Source organism: Fistularia commersonii, chromosome 3 (genome assembly GCF_037954325.1).
Source record: "Fistularia commersonii isolate RoL2024-O1a breed Wild chromosome 3, RoL_Fcom_v1.0, whole genome shotgun sequence".
NCBI classification, from domain to species: Eukaryota; Metazoa; Chordata; class Actinopteri; order Syngnathiformes; family Fistulariidae; genus Fistularia; species Fistularia commersonii.
In genome coordinates this window covers 9,354,663-9,375,489 of record NC_141286.1, presented here as the reverse complement: position 1 = coordinate 9,375,489, position 20,827 = coordinate 9,354,663, and the positions used below count along the sequence as shown (strand labels likewise).

Below are 20,827 nucleotides of genomic sequence, written 5' to 3'. Positions count from 1 at the left end.
CTGTGTCAGATTGGACAGACCGACTGTCAGTCAAGTGACAAATTTCATAGTAAGGATGATAGGCTGACGTCTACCTTTTAATGCCATGCGATCTACCCACACTACCTTGGCGATCGACCGTTAGATCGCGTTCGACGTATCGGGCACATCTGATGTAGAGACATGCACTCGTTCACATATCTACACAACTTGCTTTTTGGAGATTTTGAAGACCTTTTTTTTGGAATTGGACCGAGGACTTTCTTGCAGTTTGTTTAAAGCGCGTGCAAATTGTAAATATTCCACCGAAATAACCGTCGAACATTGCGCTATTAGGTCCGTCTGATCCACTGCTCGGGGGTTTCGTGCCTGCAGTCAAAGCGCGTCCGAGCGTCCCCTCGAACCGGAGGGAACAATCGATCACCAGAGCACGAGCCGCCGATCGCTGGCTGATCCTCCTTATCCGTTCCACACCATCTCGGTACGGAACATGTCGGGGATGACGAGCCTTTGAGCCGGCCGAGCCCCGCGGGCTGGATCAGCCCGACCAGGCGGGCTCTGCAGAGTCTGATAACGGAGCGCTAATCCGATCAGGGCGGCTCTAACCTGAAGGATGAGGCGGAGCGTTCCTCGAGTATTCCAGGCAGGATGTGATAAAAAAAAAAAAAAAAAAAAGCCGTCTGTTTGTTCACGGACCTTTTTTGGGGAGATTCGGCGCCGCCGGAACCCGGGTCAAGCCGCCACAGATGACTTTGACGGACCAACAAGGACCGGGAACGCTTCATTGACGTCTTAGACGTCAATGAAATTCAGGCTTCAAGGTCAACCGGCGTGCGTACGAGGAAATCTTGTCCTTCCGTCCGCTCACATTGAAAGAAACTGCGGCTGCGTGTCGGCGAATTGCAAATGTAGCGGCGCTCAATAAGCAAAAGACCCTCTATCGGATAGCGGCATGTAACGGCCGAAGGTCTCAGTGTCGGCTTTTCAGTAAGACCTCGGTGGGGGGGGGGTTGTTGCTAAACGCCGTGCTGATTTCCAGAGGGTACCCTTGTAGCTTATCTGTCTCTCCGGGCTCCAAATGGAAGGCTCTTGGAGCATTGTTATGCAGGTGTGAAATAAACACCGGGATCGTAAGCCGGTGGGGCCCCAGCTACTGTAGAAAATATTATTCCTGTGAGTGTGTGTACGTGTGTGTGTGTCCATGGTCTTTATGACTGCAGTCCGGCAGAAGGGCAGCATTAGAGTAATTAAGTGGGACTAATTGGAGAAAATGAGCGAGGCCTGCTGATTCAAGGAGTAGCTTTGAGACCCTCCTCCTCCTCCTCCTCCTTCTCCAGGGCAGGATAATTTAAAGTGCAATTTGCAGGTTATGGTCTCGGCCGAATTCATATGCAAACATTGTCCGAGGGGTGGAAAGTCGGTTTTGGAGACGCGTGACGGAGTAGCTTCGTTTCTGTTCGTCTCCCCTCCGTGGCTTCGCGTCACGTCTTGTTTTCAAATCCACTATCGCGGTTAGCACACATGCTAATCAAGCTAAATCATATCGTATTGCCTCACACGCTCCAACACATGTAAACATATAATCTCCGGAAATGTCATATTTTTCGCTTTCGTCCTCTCTCTAAACACATCGTGGGAGTGGATTTCGCTCTCCGGCGGCGGCGATCGACTGCCCGATGCTCCACAAACACCATCAGGCGCCGCTGTGTTTGTATAGCCTGTTGATTGTTAGCAGCGGGATGGTGTAAATACGGTCGAATGTATTTATCCATTAGGAAAATAAAAGAAAAACACACTGTGCGACTGTGTGCAGCGAACGCGCTGCCTCCGCCTACGTCTCCCGCCTCCGCCCCTGATACTGTCGCCCGAGGGTCAGTGCGAGCTGTTTTGAAAGCAGACGCGTCACGGCCCACTTTCAGTGTTTCTGATGCGATTAGCATCCAGCGCTCTCGGTTATCAGAGCGCCTTCACACGGGAACGCCATTTCCCTGGTGACGTGGTACAAATGTAAAAGTGAAGGCTTGTATGTCTGCGTGACATTTAAATGAGAGGGTGAATGTATTTTTGTCTCTATATGATGGATGGACGACAGCGTGAATGGTTGTATGTCTTTATATGATTTGTAAATGAGAGGATGAATTCCTTTATGTTTATATGACGCGTGAACAAGAGGCTGAATGGTTCCATGACAATAAGGGGATAAATGCTGTTTTGTCGAGATGACGCGTGAATGACAGAGCGAATTGTTTTATATCTTTACACGACTTGTAAATGAGAGGATGAAACTGGATGAAGTGTAAATTCGAGGATTATATCTCTACGTGATGCATGAATGAGAGGTTGAACGTATTTTTGTCTATATGATGGATAGATGACAGAGTCTACATGAAATGTATTAGATGAGATGATTAATGCTGTCGGTGAATGTTTGTATGACTCTGGATGACTTATACATGAGATGTCTTTATGACTAGTTTAGTGGGGGATAGATACTAGTTTGTCAAGATGACATGTGAATGACAGTAAATTCACTTTTCAAGTGAAAAAGTGCAGTTGCAAAAATTCAGCATGACCTGGATGACTGAGAACCTCCCATGACAAGACAGAGTGAAATGTTTTATGTCTCTACATGATGTGTGAATGAGAGGATGAATTTTTTTTTTGTCTCTATATGACAAGTGAATGAGAGGATGAATGGTAGTCTGTGTCTATATGTGTCCCTGTGAGTGACAGCCTATCCAGGGTGAGCCCTGCCTCGCCAGGATAAGTGATGTAGAAAAGAAATGAATGAATTAAGAAACTGAAATTCCTCTGGTTGTGACAGGCGAGCTGAAAGGAGCGTTTTATCCGTACAGACACGGGTTTATTGATCGTCCGTCTGGCTGGCGGTAAACGGAGTTGGACGTTTTGTTTTGTTTTTATTAATGGAATAGACGGCTCTGTGCCTTTCGCCGGATTTACCGCTCAAATGGGGGGGGGGGGGGCTTCGGTAACCTCTCCGCTAATGAGGCGTTCGGAAGCTGCCGGTTTTCGGCCTTCGGGGAGCTTGCAGGACTAAATGTGTTGATTTTTCTCCTCTCTAATTCATCCGAGTCAGGTCCTGCCGCATAAGCAGGTCCGGGCCCGTCAGTCGCACGGGTTTGAACCCTGAGGCCAACCGCAGCCATTATTATGAGGAATAATTAAAGGCGGCACAAGGTCGCTTCTGGTTTAATTACCTCACGGGAGTGTCGGCGAACGAACGCAACCCGGCGCGGGGAGACGGGATATTACATTAGATAAGCTACAACCCGAAACAATTTTTTGCTATTTTGATACAATGAAATGGATTTCACATTACCGTGACCTCCCAGAGCTCATCACGATTAAACTGTCTTTCTCCCTGCGTGTGTTTTTGTGTGTGTGTGTGTGTGTGCAGGCGGGGAGGTGACCAAACCTCGCTTCACGCAGTACTTCCGCGGGAGCCTGTCCGGACTGACTATCCGACCGGGGAAGATCGAGAGCCAGAAAGTAATTTCTTGTCTGCAGGCCTGCAAAGAGGGGCTGGACATCAACTCCCTGGAGAGCCTGGATAAGAGCATCAGGGTACGCACCGCCGCGGTTCACTTAGCATAAATGTTTCATTCAACTTGCAGCCATGTGATGAGGGCAACTCGGAACGCGCCGGCATGAAAGGATGGGGGTTGGCGTTTTTAAGAGACGACAAAAGGTGGACCTTTAGTCCACGCAAGGCGCTAAGCGTACCATCTGGAACAACTTGTGGAGGTTCAGTATCTTGCCGTTTGACATGAGCAGAGAGGAGGAGGAGTCGCGGGAATCCAACTCCCGATCCTCCCCCTCCGCTATGTCATCCTCACGACTTTTATGAATGTGAAACGGCAAGGCGTTTAAAAGGTGTTTAAAGGCTGATTTATGCTAACGCTACGTGCATACACAGGTATGTCTCTTCATCCCTCCATTTACTCCCCCTGCGTTGCCATGGTATCCAACCAATGCATCCACGAGTGGGCGGTGCAGACTCCCATTTCGGACAATAGCGAAATTGGAGGCGGTGGCGGCAACAATTTGTGGTCTACTTCTTCTTCTCTGCTCCAATCGCAAGTCGCACTTTAGCGTTCACTGCTCCCCCGGGGCGTCGGCTCGAACGCACAGGGTCACGCGGGAAGCGAAATGAGGCTCCGCCCGTACGCGGATTTAACGTCGAGCGTAAAACAACTCCCGAGTCGAAGGTCGGGGGATCTTAACTTGTTTCTGGAAAAAATAAAAGAAGAACTTCCTGACCGTAACGCCGGCCGTGTACTACATTCCACACGGAGAGATTTATTGAGAGGAACCGCTTTCCCCCCCGGCGCAGAGACAGAAGTTAATTATGGTGTTTTTGTTTTGTCTTTCAGAGTAAAATAAAATGGCAGGTACGCAGGCCGGGGCACAGCAGCAGCAGCGGCAGTTTAGAGCGAAAACGCTCGGAATAACCGCAGGCGTTTTGATCTCACCGTACGGATTGGACGGACTCCAAAGCCGGCGTTGGGGAACATGAAACTTGTATATGCCCCCGAGTCGGAGCGGAGACGTTTAGAATATTTCGCGGGAGCGGAAAAAGGAAATAAAGAAAGAGGGATCTTTTATTTTGAAAAACACAAAAGCGGGTCTTTGTCTTAAAAAGTCCTGACAATTACCTGGGCTCAGCCCGGCGCGGATTCGACACACACACACGCAAACACACACACACACGGTCGCACAACCACCTCGGATAATCCATCTCCCGCCGCTCCAAGGGCGGAGGAGATGGATGGAGGCTCAGATCCCCCCCCCCCTCCAGCTCTCTTTGGGGTTCCACCGTGCAGCAGAGGAGATCCCGGCAAAGGAACCGAGCGAAACAAGAGGAGGAGGACATCCTCCGGAGGGCAGCGGAGTTTATCTTTTTTGAGAGCCGCTTCATTTTCTTCTCCGCCGCCCGGCTCGTCCGGCTCCCATAAGTCCACGGGAGGCTTAAGGACAGCGTTTAGCCGTCCAGGTGGAGGAGGGCTGGCGCAGCACAATCAGAGGAGAATGAAACGAGCTTTGGGAGGGAGGGAGGAGAGAAGAGGAGAGGAGAAGCTGGCGTGAAAGGCGTGAAGGAGAAAATGACGGTCGGGAAGGAGGGGAGAGGAGGGGAGGGGAGGGGAGGGTCACCCCGACGACGAGAGATGGTTTTTAGGAAACAGCAGGAGCTGAACAACCACTTCAGAGGGAACATTTTTCCTGGACCTCCTACCATGTGTGTGTGTGTGTGTGTGTGTGTAGTGGGGCTTCACACACACTTACAACATCTTGATTTACAATCATCTAAGGTCTTATTATCATCCGCTTTGTTTCCAAAGACCTCTTAAGCGAGGCTTCCTTCGCAACAAGCGGAGCAGGAGACTTCTCTTGGGGCTTTGCCTTCGGTTTCACCTGCAAACGTACGTTGTTCTCTGACAAACAAGCTTTTTAACAGGCTGACAGGTCGCGGTCAAGGTCGCGGAGCAAAAAACGACCCGATACTTCAGAAACTAGACCAGGTGGACTCTGATATTTGCAGATGACGTTGTGGTGTCTTCAGAGAGAGCGGGGAACAGGTGGAGGGGGTTCTGGAGAGGAGAAGGTTTGCTGAAGAATGACAAAATACCCGTGTGAATGAAAGGAACCCTAATGTTGAGCTACAGAGATTGGAGATGCAGAAGGTGGAGGGTTTTGGGTCAAGCAAGACGGAGGCAGGAGATCGGATGTGATTCCCGAAGGAGAAGACTCGTGGCGGGAATTCGCCACAATGTAATCGCATAGATGAGAAGGGACGGATTTATAAATGAAAAAAAAATAAAATGTAGAACTACACTGGGGTTATTGTAGTATTTTGAATAGTACATGGAAAAGAAGTACTATGGTCGTACTGTTTCCGAGTCAAGTTCCCAAGAGAGTATCTCCGAGTAACTCATCCTGGAAAAAGGCCCGGAGGGGTTAATTTATGAATGCAGCCGCAGAAAACACACACACACACACTGAACATGGAGGACAAAACAGGGGTTTGATAACCATGAATTGAATTGATTCCGTGTGTGTGTGTGTGTGTGTGTGTGTGTGTGTGTGTCCTCTAAATACCAAACCATGTCTCTCCACCCGCAGTTCCATTTCAACCCGGCCCAGAGCATCCTGGTGACGGAGGGCGAGGACCTGGAGAACATAAACGCCGCCATGAGGAAGGTGTCTTACATCAACTCCCGCCAGTTCCCCACGCCGGGCGCGCGGCGCCTCCGCATCTCCACCGCCGTCCAGTAAGCACCTCCGCCTCGGTGACGTATCTAAACCCCGGTTCTCGCGCTTCCTCTGCCCCTCCCAGTCTCCCCGCGTCGTCTCTTTTGACGTCTTTCAACCCTCCGATTCGCTCCGCCTTCCCCTTTAATTCGTCCCCGGTGCCGTGTTCTCCTCTGTGTCTCCGCCCTGGGGGGCCAATTCCTTGTGTCTTTATGTCTTTGTATTTAATAATCCCACCCGGGAGAAAGAGACATGTGAAGGGATGGTGGGCGGAGGTGGAGGTGGAGGTGGGGGTTTGCTGGCTGGTAGCGCAGCCTCTCCTGGCAACTCCGCCATTAAAATTCATGATTGTTTTAAATATATGTAGACCCCTGCAGCACGGCCCTCGGGGTCCACGCTCCGCCCTCCTGTGTTTGATGCCAGGGAGCTAGCATGTGTGTGTGTGTGTGTGTGTGTGTGTGTCATCATAGCTAGAAGCGCACCAATTACTGGTAGTGTTTTAACTTCAATTTTCTATACCTTTTCTTTTTTCTAATATAAGCGCCTCACTGCATCATTCACACACTGATGCGCGGCGCTCTCGCTCATTGCATGGGTCATTAATGGACGCCGCGGGGGTTTGGGGGCGGGGTCAAAATAAGACTCAGTACGACTCGGTATGCTTCTGCAGGCGGCTAATGTATTTCTAGCGCTACATGCAAGTCACCCACGGCCGCGTCCGGGCGGGTGATGGGAGCATGAAGGATTTCGCGTTCTTTCCCGGAGTCCGTCGGCCAATGGGAGCGGATCTTGCTGCGACGCGTCACACAGCGTAAACACGCTTTTTGTAATTGACAGAAGCAATTACGCTCCCGTTTCCAATTAGCGGCCGGTAAGCCGTCATGCCCGGGACAAAGGATCCTGACCCACCTAAATGGAACAAGGCCATAATTAATGTCATCAATTACACTTTCATTTGCAGCGCCATTAAAACAACCCTCTTTGCCCCCGCCCCCCCCCCCCCCCACCTGCAAAAATGGCCGCTGTCGCCGTCGTGGCAAGCAGGCAGAGCTCTGACAGGAGGGTAAAGGGAGATGTCAGAGCAAGGTGGAAAACAAAAGCAGGGAAGGCGATATTTGTACAGGGATGTGAAACCCAACTCGCCACCGGCTCAGTTTATCACCGCAGGACCTTGTTGTAGCTTCAAGAACCCTCTCAGGAACCGGGCCGTTCCTCCGTGCCAAGAACCAAGGACCATGGATCGCGGGTCCAAGAACTATTTTACCGACCGTGAACTATTTTACCATTTTTGTCAGGGACTTTCTTTAACTCCACTGGAACTCATTGGTCATTGGTGGAACTCCTAAGCCAGGCACATTACCAGATTCTCATGCTTTTTTTTTTTTACAAGTTTGGTGTTCACTGGTCGGACGTTCTTGCTAAAAAAAAAAAAGGGGCAGAGAAATGGAGGACGAAAAGGAACACGTTCTCATCGCAATTCGTCAACAGCGTGACGAATGGAGACGTTACACCGTCGCGTCAGACGCCCGTCTCCATCGTTTTTCAACGAACCATGGAGCCTCACGCCTATATCAACGTCTGTATCTATATCTAAACCTGACCAAAATAAAAGCACTGTTTGTATTTTCCACATTTTTCCGTTCCAAATTAGAAATTGCATTCGTCGAAAAATTATGTTCTGGGTTTGCGGAGAAATGACGGGAAGATGTAGTTTCTGTTTCTCAGAAGGGTTGGACCAGCTCAGAGTTAGCTTAGCTTAGCAGTTCAGGGAGAAGATAAAAACAATTGAACCCATCTGATCGCACATTTTTACTCTTATTCCCGACAATCAAGTCTTCCCCTTCCTCTTCGGTGGTTTATTTTGAGCGCGGCGCTGAAGGTGCGTGTCTTAGACGCCTCAGGATCCCTTCCACGGAGGAAGAGGAGGAGGTCAGATCCTGGAATGGCGTTTAAGACGGACTCTTCTGAGAACTTTTCCATCCTGAAGCGTCCTATTGTGCTCCAACGGCTTCCTAGAACTTTATCGTGCCGCCGCAGTTCGCTTCCGTCAAAGGTCCGAGGGGCAAAGATGAAAAAGAAACGCCGCCCTTGAATGAAAAGAAACGTAAACACGCCTCAGGACGCCGCCTTCGCTTAAAGCCGCCGATCATCCGAGGACACTCGCCGCAGAGTTGGAGCGGCACTTCGAAACGGATAACGGCAAAATGCGACGAGACTGCCGAGCAACCCGGCTGTTGCCATAGCAGTCGGGGGAAGAAGGGGGGGGGCGGCGGGCAACTCCCGTCCACTCCGGAGGAGGTGTCGTCTCGGCGATAATGCCGGTTTCGCCGGTTTCACAATTCCGATTGGGCTTCCGAGCAGTTCTTTTGGCACTCGGTGCGGTGCAGTGTGTGTGTGTGTGTGTGTGTGTGTGTGTGTGAGAGGGGGTATCTTCTCCTGAATGCCGAGAATCGGAGATAGCTTCCTGCTATTAGCAAGTGTAATATGAAAACATTTTCACCAGTGTAGCATGCAAACGAATTCCTCCAAATGCAATTTTTTTAATAACCACCATTACTGCTTTCTTCCAGCTGCAAGCAAGTTTGTTATTATCGTTATTATTATTTTTATTATTGTTATTATTATAAATATAATTATATAAAGCTGCTCCTTTATGCCTCCTTGTCTAAATTCCCCCTTAATGAAGCCAGCCTGGCCCCGGGTCGTGTTTCTTCATTTCGGCTCGGCCGGCAAACAGCAGCTTTTATAATAAAGAAGAGGCAAGAGGTGACATGCGGAGACGCCTTAACATGCGTTTTTTTTTTTATACCAGTACTACTAGTAGTATTAGTTCTAGGTGTTCAAGATAGTGCGGATACAGCGCCATTGAGGAAGAATGAGAGGAGTTTTATGGATGGAGTGAAAGAGGAAAGGAAGTTAGTTGGTGTGCAGAGGAGAGGGTTAGATGGAGGCGGGTGAGGCGACCCCTGAAGAGCAGCCAGAGAGTAATACTAGTACTGTGCAGTATTTCCATAAAATACTCCGAGACAGCGCCGAGGACCGGGATGGAATACGAACTGCCGCTTGCTGCGCTGTTTCTGTTATTTAATTCATATGAAGGCGCGGACGGATTCGGCAGTGTGTGTGCAGGGGGGGGGGGGGGGGGGTGCATATGGATTTATGCAGCGGAGCGTAGTTTACATCAAATTGTGAGTTGGAAAATATCAGGCGCGTGGCGTCGGAATAGCTTCCAGCGGGACCTGTGGCCTCGGTTCCAGGTGGAGGAGGGGGGCCATCAATCATGGCCTCCCCGCGGCTCATTACGGCCGCGCGGAGAGAGACGGCGCCGGCGTCCCACCCGCTGACAGATGTTGCCGGGCCTGAAAGTCCTGCGGTTGAATGTAAAAAGATGGACATAAATAGGGTTGTTTGTTCAGTTTTCATCCCGACCAGCATCACCCGCATCCACCCGCCCCCTCCCTCGAAGATTTCCAAGCCTGTCGTTGATGTGATTTTCTCATAATATCCTTTGTTTACCCTCTTGAATGATGGGTAACCTGTGGTGTATTAGCATGTTGGTGCTTGTGTGTGTGTGTGTGTGTGTGTCTATTGGTGTGACTTTTATGTAACTCATGTGTGCGCACACGTGGGTGGGTGGGTGACTTTGCTTGTGCATACTTAGAGGCGTGTCATTGAGCGTGTGAGTGGGTTCGTGTGCACATGTGAGTGTGTTTGCATGTGTGTGCATATGTCTATTTGTGTGTGTGTTTGTGTGTGGTTATTTGTTTGTGGAAGCATGCATGTATTTGTATGTGTGTGTGCGAATTTCTAATAACCTGTGTGCACAGGTACGTGTATGAGTTTGTGTATGTGTGTGTGTGTGTGTTTTGTGTATGTGCACATGTGTCTGTATGTATGCACATGCATGTATACAAGTCTGTTTCCGTGCACGTTTTTGTGTATCGCTGTGCAATTTGTGTGTCTGTGTTGTGTTCTTGTTGTCTTTGTACTAGCCTGTGTGTAGGTGTGTGTGTGACTTTGTGTGTGTGTGTGTGTATGCGCCCTTATGTCTATATTCATGCTGTGTTTGCACTAGCCTGTGTAGGTGTGTGTGCGAGTTTGTGTGTGTGTGCATGTGAGCACCCACATGCACATTTGTATGAATTTGTGCTTTTGTGTGTGTGTGTGTGTGTGTGTGTGTGTGTGTGTGTGTGTGTGTGTGTGTTTGTGTGTGTGTGTGTATGTGTGTATGCTCCTGACTGCTCCCGCTCTCTCAAGCTCACAGCTAGCTAGCATTAACTCCCAGCGAGTTGCTCTGTGTGTCCGTGGCCGCGTGTGTAAAAACACGTGCTATCACACTCTGGCAGGCCAGCGTGCACGGATGAAGACACAGCAGGCTCTCCGCTGTAGGTCCACGTCCTTCGCTTGATCGCTGGCAGAGCGTCTCAACCCCCAAATGATTGCGCGTGCTGCGGTCGGGACTTGGACTTGCACCCAGAAGTGGCACGTGGCGGCTTCATGCTGAGCCACTCAGACCTCCTGTTGGTGCTGATAAGCTTTATTAGCCACTTTCAGGTCCCATCATTTTCACACTGGCGGACCAAACACAAAGTCTCCGTCGTCTTGTGGCTGCCTGGCGCTATAAACCTGCTATAACACTGTTATTACACTGTTATCACGCTGTTACACCGCTCAAAGGTGTCATCTGAGAACCTCCGCGTTCTATGTTGCGACCGCCAGGTGTTTCGGCGAGGACACCTGCATCACCATCCTGGACATCGACGCCGCCGTGATGGTGCTGCAGCCCAGCGAGCCCAGGATCACCATCAGCGGGCCGCGGAGGCTGAGCCACCCGGCCGCCGACCTCCAGAGACCGGGGGGCGTGGCGCTGTTCGAGGAGCTCCGCATCGTCAGCACCGTGGCCAGGGCGGAGGGCGGCGCCCACCTCGCGGGTAAGGGACAGGATGTAAGGTTGTGTTATTACACATCTAATAACAATGTTATTATTGTGTTATTACACAGTTCCTCCAGAAGAGGGCGGCGTTTTGTAAGACGCCGCTCGGCATCCACATATTTCCCGCAGTGGCTCTCCATTAGAGGTTTATGTATGAGCACCGCAGACGTCTGCGGTTTCCTTTTTGTTTATTTATACTTCCCCGTGTATCCGTTATAACAATGTCTCATGAATGTTAGAGCGAGGCCGGCAGAGCAACAGGACGCCGGATCACAAGAACAAAGATGTTTTGAATATTCTTTTCATCCCCTTATATTAACACCGGCCCGCGAATTCTCCTCAGCAAAGAGCTCGCCGCACACGGTGAGGTTGATGCAGCCCCTCTGCCCATGTAGACGCCCAATGCCCCGACTGTATAATTCATTTCTTCATATTTATAACGCGCCGGCATCCCCTGCACGGCTTTTTTTTTTTTTTTTTTTTTTTTAAAAAAACCTCCGAGAAAAGCGGGATGTTTTCACGAAGCCTCGCGGGACGGCAAATCAAGCTGGGAGGCTGACATTTCTTTCATGTGCGCTCGCCGGGAGCTGTTTTTTTTTTTTCACGATTCTCCAATGATACCGGGGGGACTAAATGAGCGGGTCAGGATGAACGAGTCGTCGTTTACTAATCGAAACGCGGTCGCAGCAAGAGGAGGGGATGTTAGTCAGCCACGGCTTGGATGTCAATCATCCGCCATTTGTCTGTACGATAGAATTGGCGTCGAGTGGAACTAAGGGATCGTTTGGAGGGTAAACAAACATGGCCGCTGTTGTCACCTTAGCTAGCTGCTCCATCCTCCATGACTGTAGTCCATTTGTTGTTTCCCGTCGTCTCTGGGCGCTACTTCCTCTTCCTGAAGTGGATCAAAGATTCAAACATTGACGGCGATGCGCCGATGAGTTTCCGTGGCGACCGGCCCCGCCCACTGATCCCAACCAAAACCTGTGAAAAAACATCCGGTCGCCATGGTTCGACCTTTCTCTCGCAAATCTCCGGCACGCCGAGTTGTTTTTCCCGGCGTCTCGAACGGAGAACGAGGATTGTGATCGTCTCGGGTCTTTGCAGGAGATCCTGCTGGTTTCAAATGACTTCATTCACTGCTGCACCAGGTAAATGCAGAGGAGCAAAGATTCACTGCAAGGAGAAGCAGTTTCGGGTGAATTTCAACCCCGTCAACACATGCATTCATTCGTTCATTCGCTATCTAGACCACTTACTCAACACTCGATCCTCCCGACACATTCTCACTCCACGACCAACTGGGAGTGAGAACGGCTTCGTTCCAGAAACGACGTCAGAGGGGCTCCGTCCGATTGTCAACGCATTCGGAGCGCATTGGGTTCCAGGGCTCCTCCGAGTTCACTGGAGAACCTGAATTGTCCGGATGTGTGAAAGCGTGGATGTCTCGGAGGAACCCAGCAGACTCCTGGAGAACATGGACTCTCCCCACAGAAAGGCCAACCAGTGGGAATCCAACCAGGGACCTTCTCACCACCGTGAGGCCAAATGAAGGAAATATTTCTGTTTTGCTCACACACACACACACCCCACCTCTGCCCAGTCTCTGCCTCATCTCTGCCGGCCCTCTCGAGACACACACACACACACACACACACAGACACACATACACGCACGCACGGCTGTCCGTGATGGAATGCTGCTTCTCCTCCCAGGAGGGTGGAAGGGGAAGGATGGGTGGAGACCGGTGCTCCGGTGGACTGTCAAACAGCACCGGCCTCCATCCGGGACCGGCACTCGTTACCATGGTAACACGTCTCCTGCGGTGTCCGCAAAACCGCACACATGTCCATTCTGAGGTTGTTTCAAGGTCAGGTGATGAGATGGTTGAGGTGCTGGTGGACTTCTACCATCATGGATGGAGATCTGGGTCAAAATCTATGTGTGTGTGTGTGTGTGTGTGTGTGTGTGTGTGTAGCGCGTCACCCCGGCGTCCTGGAAGAAATCATTCACAACCTGGACTACTGCGACATCCTGGTTCTGGGGGAGGAGCTGCGACCGGAGCAGGAGTCGCTGGAACTGCAACGCAGCTTCCTGCTGGGGAAACACCTGGACGCCACCAACTCCACCTCGGGCATGTCTGTTTACGGTAGGAGGCGTCTTCTCACATCTTCTCACATCTTCTCACGACCGTTCCCCGCCGGCCCAACCTTCTGCCGCCTCCTCCCGCAGGCGTGGATTCCATGTCCAACTATGAGCAGGTGATCCGACAGGTGCGCTACTCCAACCTGCGTCCCGCTCAGCTGACAGAAAGAAGGTTCCGGCTCACCTGCTCGGAGCTCAACGGCCGCTACACCAGCAACGAGTTCAACCTGGAGGTGGGTGCGGGCGGAGAACTATCGGTTCCGGCTGCCGTGACTTCGCCCTCCATTTCTGTTCTTTAAAAATGTCCGTTCTTGAAGGGAACGGCCCTGGTATTAGCATTATAATAAAACCGTTGTGCTACGCTACTCTATGCATAGGGGATGACATGAATCGCGATTGTACAAATGTGAACTTCTGGAAAAAGAGCGACATTCAATCCCGCTTCTTGCAGCCGGCGCTCTCAGAAAGCTCCCCCGCCAGCACAGAGGTGTCCATTTGGGGTTTTTTTTAATGCATACGAGCACCTTCGTTGCGGCTGGAAGGAACCGATGTTCGCGTAAAAACCTCCTCTGAGCGAGCTTCTCCGTCCGCTGGGGATTATCGTCCGCGGCTACGTCTCACCTTCCTGTACCGAGGCCGAATCTTTTCACTCCCGAAAGGCATAAATATTTAATCTCCTCCCAAAACTCCCCATTTCCAGCTACAACCCCTTCATTCTTTTCTTTTTTTTTGTTGCCCCGATTTTCACAGGTTTTGCATTCCTCTCCCCTGCAGGTCAGCGCCCTGCATAGCGCCGAGGTGGCGGAGCGCGTCGGCCACATGGTGGCGCCACCTCAGTACATGCAGGTGGTCCACCGTCCGTCCGCCGTGCACGACCCGTACCCCGGCCACGGCTCAGGTGAGGGCAAAATGCACAATTTGAACAGTGCATGTCGGAGAGGAATTGTGTGTGTGTATCACATCAACAGGGTGTCTAAATGCTGACTTTCATATCTCGCTAGAAGGCCACATAAAATAATATGTATATCATTTATATAAGGTCACATGTCTCTATATGCTATATGAATGGTTGCATATCTATATGATGTTTGAATGACAGGTTGAATTTTTGTTTGCCGCTACATACTGTGTTAGGGAATAAGTGCATGTCTAAATGACATGTGAATGAAAGGGTGAATAGTTGTTTGTCTAGATGTGATATTTAAATTAGAAGGTGAATGGTTTTATGGCTATTTTTGTGGCTCTGTGACCAAATGGCAACCAGTCCTCTCGCCCAATGACAGCTGGGATAAGTGGTATAGAGAATGAATGACTGAATGATACATAGAGAAAGTAACATTTCCAGGCTTTCCCGTTTATTTGTTTATGTCATAGGTGGCAGTGACCACTTGAATGCGCATAAATGCCCCGAAACACACACCCACACACACACACACACACACCTCCCTCAGTGGACACGAGTAATCTGGAGTAAAGAGAATGCAGCGAGGAGGAGACACTGGTCTTAATCTTCCGCACCAGATTTAATTATTCATCACATTCTAATGGATTCTACTTAGCCACTGAGAGTTCGGAGGCCAGTGCACCGTATGTGTGTGTGTGTGTGTGTGTGTGTGTGTGTGCAAGAGAGTGTGTGTGTGTAAATCACAGTCTTGAAGGCGTCTCCGGTGACGTCACACCGAAACGAACCGAAAACATCGGCGCCCCACTTCCCCCCCCGGGTGGAGCTGCGCTGGGAGGACCATCAAAGTCTGCGGTTTCTGCGTGGAAATCTAGGGAACTTTAATCAAACGATCATCTGACGAGTCCTCACACACACACACACACACACACACATACACACACACACACACCCGAGGAGGCAGGGCACGATATGGAGATCAGAGCCTGAGAAACAAACAGATAACTCCCTCCGCCCTCCGCTCGCCGTCTCCGCAGGCGTGCCCAGCGCCGCCACGGTGGTGATCGTGATGTGCATCGCCGTCCTGGTGGCGGTGGTGGTGGTGGGCATCTACCGCATCCACCTGACCCACCAGCAGGAGGTCAAGCTGTGCGAGTCCACCAGGAGGGCGGACGCCGGCTGGGACGACTCGGCGCTGACCATCACCGTCAACCCCATGGAGGTAACGCGGCGATAGTACCTGCTAAGTATTTCGAGTACTTTGGAGTTCCGTCCAAGGGGAGGTGGGGTTCTCCTGAAAATGCCTGTTTGCTTGGGTGTTTCTTTCCCTGTGATTGACGGGTGACTCTACCTATCACGAACCGGTTGTCCGGGTCAACCGACCCAATGGGAAGCCTTCTAGTTTCTCGCTGCTCATGTCATGATTAGTTACGCGACGTGTCCGACGCCCCCTCAGAATCTGGAGGCACCCCAGGCGGGCGGCGGAGAGGAGGCCGTCGAGGAGGAGGAGGAGGAGGAGGATGAGGAAGACGACGAGGAAGAGAACGACGACGACGACGATGAAGAGGACGATGACATCACCAGCGGCGAATCGGATGACAGCGAGGAGGAGGTGGACGTCCAGCTGCCCAGCATGCGGCGCAAGACGGGCCCGAGCCGAGACAAAACAGCAATATCCTACTGAGACGCACACACACACGCACACACACACGCACACACAGGCGCACGCACACACACACCACTGAAACCGCCAATCGGAAAGTTACGACAAACAGACTCTCCAAGGAAAATAAGGAAAATTGGGTAGGCTCCCCCTAGTGGCGGACCACGGTATTACACAGCGCCTCCTCCGATGTTTTATACTGATTCTCGCCGCCGACCTTGAAATAATCCGTAACACACTCACACACACGAAGGCCCAGGCGTCACGCCGATCCACTCACAGCAGTCGCCACGGAGACGTCTCCGAGTAAAACAACGGCGCCCCTGGGGGGTTTTACAGAAATAGCATATTTTCAATGGTACTCAAAAAAAATACAAAAAAACGACAAACGGGGGATAAAAGGGGAATTTAAAAGAAAAAAAAAAGGGCGTGCCATTGAGGGCGTCAAAAGTTTTGGGGTTCCGATGAAAGAGAAGTCTCCTTGTACATTTTTATACCTTTCTTTCTTGTAAATACAGAGTATAGTAAGTGACCCCCCCCTTCCCCTTAGTTTACCCGCCTATCAATCATCCCTTCACGTTCATGTGCTCACACTGCACCTCTGCAGGATTCATCACTGACCCGACCCCTCCGTCCAGTGTGTGTGTGTGTGTGTGTGTGTGTGTGTGTGTGTGTGTGGGCCCCGGCACCTTCGGAGGGAAAGGTGCTGGGGCCCTAAAAGCCGCACAAGGTGAAAACAAACATTATCACGACCATGTTTTTGCAGATTTTGTTCAGAATTCAGATGCTTTTCCCACAAAATAGTGAACAAGAGACCTTTTTGGAAAGCTCCGGAGACGCGCAGTGAGCTGGCCAAGGACCCCATAGTGGAAACGTGGCCACGTTGCCAGTTTTGTAATATAACAACACATGGATATTTACACTGTTACTACAAACGATGTAAGAAAAATAGTCACGTTAAGCGCCAGCTGGTTGTATTTTCCGAGCCCACAAGGTCGGAATGATCTGAATCTGCGCCGCTTTGCTCACGTTGTAATACAGTTCCTCGTTTATCACGGGGTTTACGTTCCAGAACTGGCCAGGATAAAATGAAAATCAGTGAAATAGCGACAGTATTTTTTTGTTTAAGCTTTATGACCCTCCCTGCTTTTTACACTTTTAAACAAACGTTATTTATGTACACAACAAACGCTAACATACGGAGCTTCTCCCTTGCTTTAATGAGTTGAGAAGTTGCACTTTTTCTAAGATGATTAGCATTGTAGCAAAATAAATGAAAAACTTCCCATGCTAAGCTTGGGAGATGCAGAGAATGGTGCAATGCTTGCTGAGCCAATCAGAGCCCAGGATACAGAACAACAAGCTGTGGTTGGTCGCCAACCTCGAAAATGCTCATTTTAACCATTTAAATAATTGAACTCATTCTGTAGAAATACACTTTTACCATAAAAAAACATGGTATAGGGAGGAATTTTGCGGTATAAAATTAGATTAAAAAAATCTGATATGGCGGGAGATGACTTTAACTCTTTCATTAGTCACTCGTTTATTATACTGTATTAAAGAAGACTTGTCACAACAGACGCCTTGAACTCTCCCGATTTTCACAATCACTTTGCTTTATTTTGTTTTTGTTTTCTTATGCCTTGTATTTCGTCCCAATTTACGCTGATTCGCCCGTCAGCACAGAGGAGCCTTGTTTGTGTTCAATGGTGTGCAGAAGTTCGAAGAATCTTGATCATTCGCCCCAAATTTTCCGATCTCAGACCTAAAATATTGACAAATTTTATGAGAAAGGATACTATATTGAATATAAACGAGGATACAACTTGAAATAAACACTTCAATTTTCAATTCAATTCAATTTTTATAATTTATGAAGACCGTTTCCTCCAAAATGATGCCTCCTGAACTATTTCCCATTTCATTTGAATTTTTTCAATGGTTGTTAAAGACCAGGAGGGTCTGTCGCTCCTTGTTTTTAATAATTGATTAAAAAAAAAAAACACATTTCGCAGCTCGCGGCTGAAAATGCAACTATTAGCATTTCATCGGAAAAACAACCCAGCAAAACATTTCATTAAATATCACCAATAAGAAAAACATAGCTGACCTTTGCTGACCTGAAAAGGTGAAAGAGCTAATCTAGATGCACAATAAATATTATATTACAATAATATTATTTATAAATATTTATGATAATTTGTAATATTAATATTTTAATATTTATTATATAATTCATATTATTTATAAATATTCATGGAAAATGTTCAATTATACCTCCCCGCTGCTGGAGAAAGCTGAATATCCTGGTTTTGGCCACCCTAACACCCCGAAGCTCGAGATTTCATCGACTTTGAAAAGATTCGGAAAAGACTCGCAGAAAACCGTCATCTCATTCCTGCTCACATCTGAAACACATGTTTTTAAGAGTTTTGGTCTCGTCTCAGACTAGGACTAAGAATCTCACAGGGTCGCTATTTCCAAGATTTTTTTCTCGCCGTGCAATCTTGCAGATTCTCTGCTATTTCACTCTATCGCTCTTCCCTCTCTGCTTGATCCCGATTTTTCGGAAAGCCGACCGAAGTATCGCTCCGATGTTCCCGTTCATCCACACGACCAACAAATACCGTTCCGGTCGTTGTTCATCTACCAGGTCTTCAGTTTTGTCGGAGCTCATCGATTGGTGTAACGTCACCGTAAAGACTTGATATTAAGACTTGGAACAAATCGGGAGCGACTTTCAGTGTTTAGTCCGCGGCTATGTGTGTGTGTGTGTGTGTGTGTGTGTGTGAAGGAGGTTTCCTCACCTCGTAGCGGTCGCGCCCCGGCCGCCGATGCATCCTCCTTGCAGGGTGGGAGGGATGGGATGGGAGGGAGGGGTTGGGAGAACCCGCCATACCTGTAAACTGTAGCTCTACTGTGTGTTCATGTAAAGATATGTCATGTCGTTTAGGAGCCCCCTCCACCCACTTCCACTCCCACTCACCTCCACCCCACATCTACTGTGACACCTCTTGTGACGTCACCACCCACCGACCCACCCCTTCGCTTACCCCCCTAAAAAACCCTTTGGTGGATTTTTGCATCAGCGCAAGCCCTACTGTTGTCCCGCCGTTTGTTTTAGATGAGGAGGACGGTGAAGCCGACATCTTGTAAAACGTGTAAAAGATTTCCTTTTTTTTTTTTTTTTTTAATTAATTTTTAATTGTTTTATTTCCTCTGGACTCTTTGATCTATTTTTCTTGATTTTATTCTCGATTTTTTTTTTTATTTTTTTATTTTGGGTTAAATTATTTGGTCAGTCACTACAGCACTTTCTGTAAATTGGCCAATAAAAAGTTAATTTGGACTCTGGTTGCGCGTCTTGTTATTTTTTGTCTTTAGGGCTCCGGGAAACACGAAATTAAGAAATGCGCAGTCGATAGAAAGACATAAAACGAAATATAAAAACTCTCCATCTCTTTCTACTGGTTGAGACAGAAGGCCGCCCACATCGAACCTGGATCCCCAAAAGCCGATTATTTCGGAAAGTTTGAAATAAATGTGAAAAACGGAATGAATGGTTGTTCGTCTCCATCCAATGTACGAAAGAGGACAAGCGGTTTTCACAATGAAGCCCAAAGCTCCTGCCTAAGACGATCTTCACCGAACCAGACACACACACACTCGCTGTGTGAACACGGAAACGCGTAAATGTGTTTGTGTACGTGTGTGTGTGCTCAACAACAGAAACGCTAATAGTATATTCGTGTTTCAGACAGAATAAATGTCATATTTATTTCACTGCCGGTGAAAAGAATCACCTGTCATGTTTGATCTGGAAACAGCTCAATATCATCGATGGGTGAGCGCCATCTAGTGGACACTCGGTGAACTGCAAGGACACCACCCCTTTTCTCAAGGGAATGAGAGGGTGAATGGCAGTACGTCTCCATGAGTACATGGATATATAAGTATATATGAGTCCTCTTATCAAAATCTTCAATTTGTGGTAACCGGAATTGTTTTTTTTTTAGTGGGGATCTCCTGGGATGAGGGCCAAAACGTCTTAAAGTGAAGAAATTCAAGTCACAACAAGAAGATTCACCTGGACCTGGACGACTGACAACCTCCATATGAGTCACTGTGATGTGGAATAGAAATAGAATCGGAAGTGTATTTATATGGATGGAAAAAAAGAATATTCATTGCATGTGTGTGTGTGTGTGTGTGTGTGTGTAGTTTACACATATGAAGCATTTAGGATAAACACCAAAACTGAAAAATGAGCCGGCGCCAACGACGGTGCATGAAAAGATGGAGTCACTCTTTCATCCTGGATTGTTTCCTCAGAAGAGCGGAGAGGGAAAGAACACCTGAAGCTCCTTCTTCTTCTTTTTTTTTTTTCTTCTAGCGTATTAAGACGCTGCCCTTCGATCGGAGGCGGCGGGAGACAAGACTGCGGAGACGAAATCGCGGGCGGCCAAGCGGAGACGATTCGAGGAGGTCTGATATTTTGGAAGGAACAACAGATGGCGAGGAGTTCAAAGCTCGCCAGATGCTTTCTGTGAAGGAATCGATTGAAGAGTTGTTTCCGCGCCGTGGCAGCGGCCTTTGAGCCTCGCCGGAGTTGCGGAGGCAGGGCGCCGCCTCACGCCTCCGCGGCTGATTGTTGTTAAAATCAAAGCGGGGAAAACAAAAACCCGGGACCTTCTTCTTCTCCGAGCTCCGAGGAAGGCTGCAAACGTTGGAGAGGAAAATAATTTCTCGTCAGACCTTCGTTCTGATAAATTGAACGCTCGAAGGTCGCGCTTCTCAAATTAGAGGCGGCGAAATTTAGTGTATATCAGTAAATTTCTGTTTAAGACAATATTTTTGACTCTGACAGCCTATGAGAAGGTCAGTAAATTCACATCACTTTTGAGTGACTTTTAAAAGTTGCACGATGACCGAT

General features: G+C 49.0%; 1 protein-coding gene across 1 annotated transcript in view; it reads left to right on the top strand.

Moving 5' to 3' along the window:
- Window positions 1-16,012, top strand: part of LOC147235431 (calsyntenin-2-like) — a 193,347-nt gene extending 177,335 nt beyond the window's left edge. Inside the window, exons 10-17 of the mRNA XM_086143552.1 lie at window positions 3,398-3,564; window positions 6,121-6,269; window positions 10,969-11,180; window positions 13,161-13,331; window positions 13,415-13,560; window positions 14,102-14,225; window positions 15,266-15,450; window positions 15,685-16,012. Of these exons, the coding sequence (XP_085999678.1) occupies window positions 3,398-3,564; window positions 6,121-6,269; window positions 10,969-11,180; window positions 13,161-13,331; window positions 13,415-13,560; window positions 14,102-14,225; window positions 15,266-15,450; window positions 15,685-15,912 (1,382 nt within the window). The 3' untranslated portion in view covers window positions 15,913-16,012. The remainder of the gene's footprint in view (window positions 1-3,397; window positions 3,565-6,120; window positions 6,270-10,968; window positions 11,181-13,160; window positions 13,332-13,414; window positions 13,561-14,101; window positions 14,226-15,265; window positions 15,451-15,684) is intronic.
- The last annotated feature ends 4,815 nt before the right edge of the window (window positions 16,013-20,827 follow it).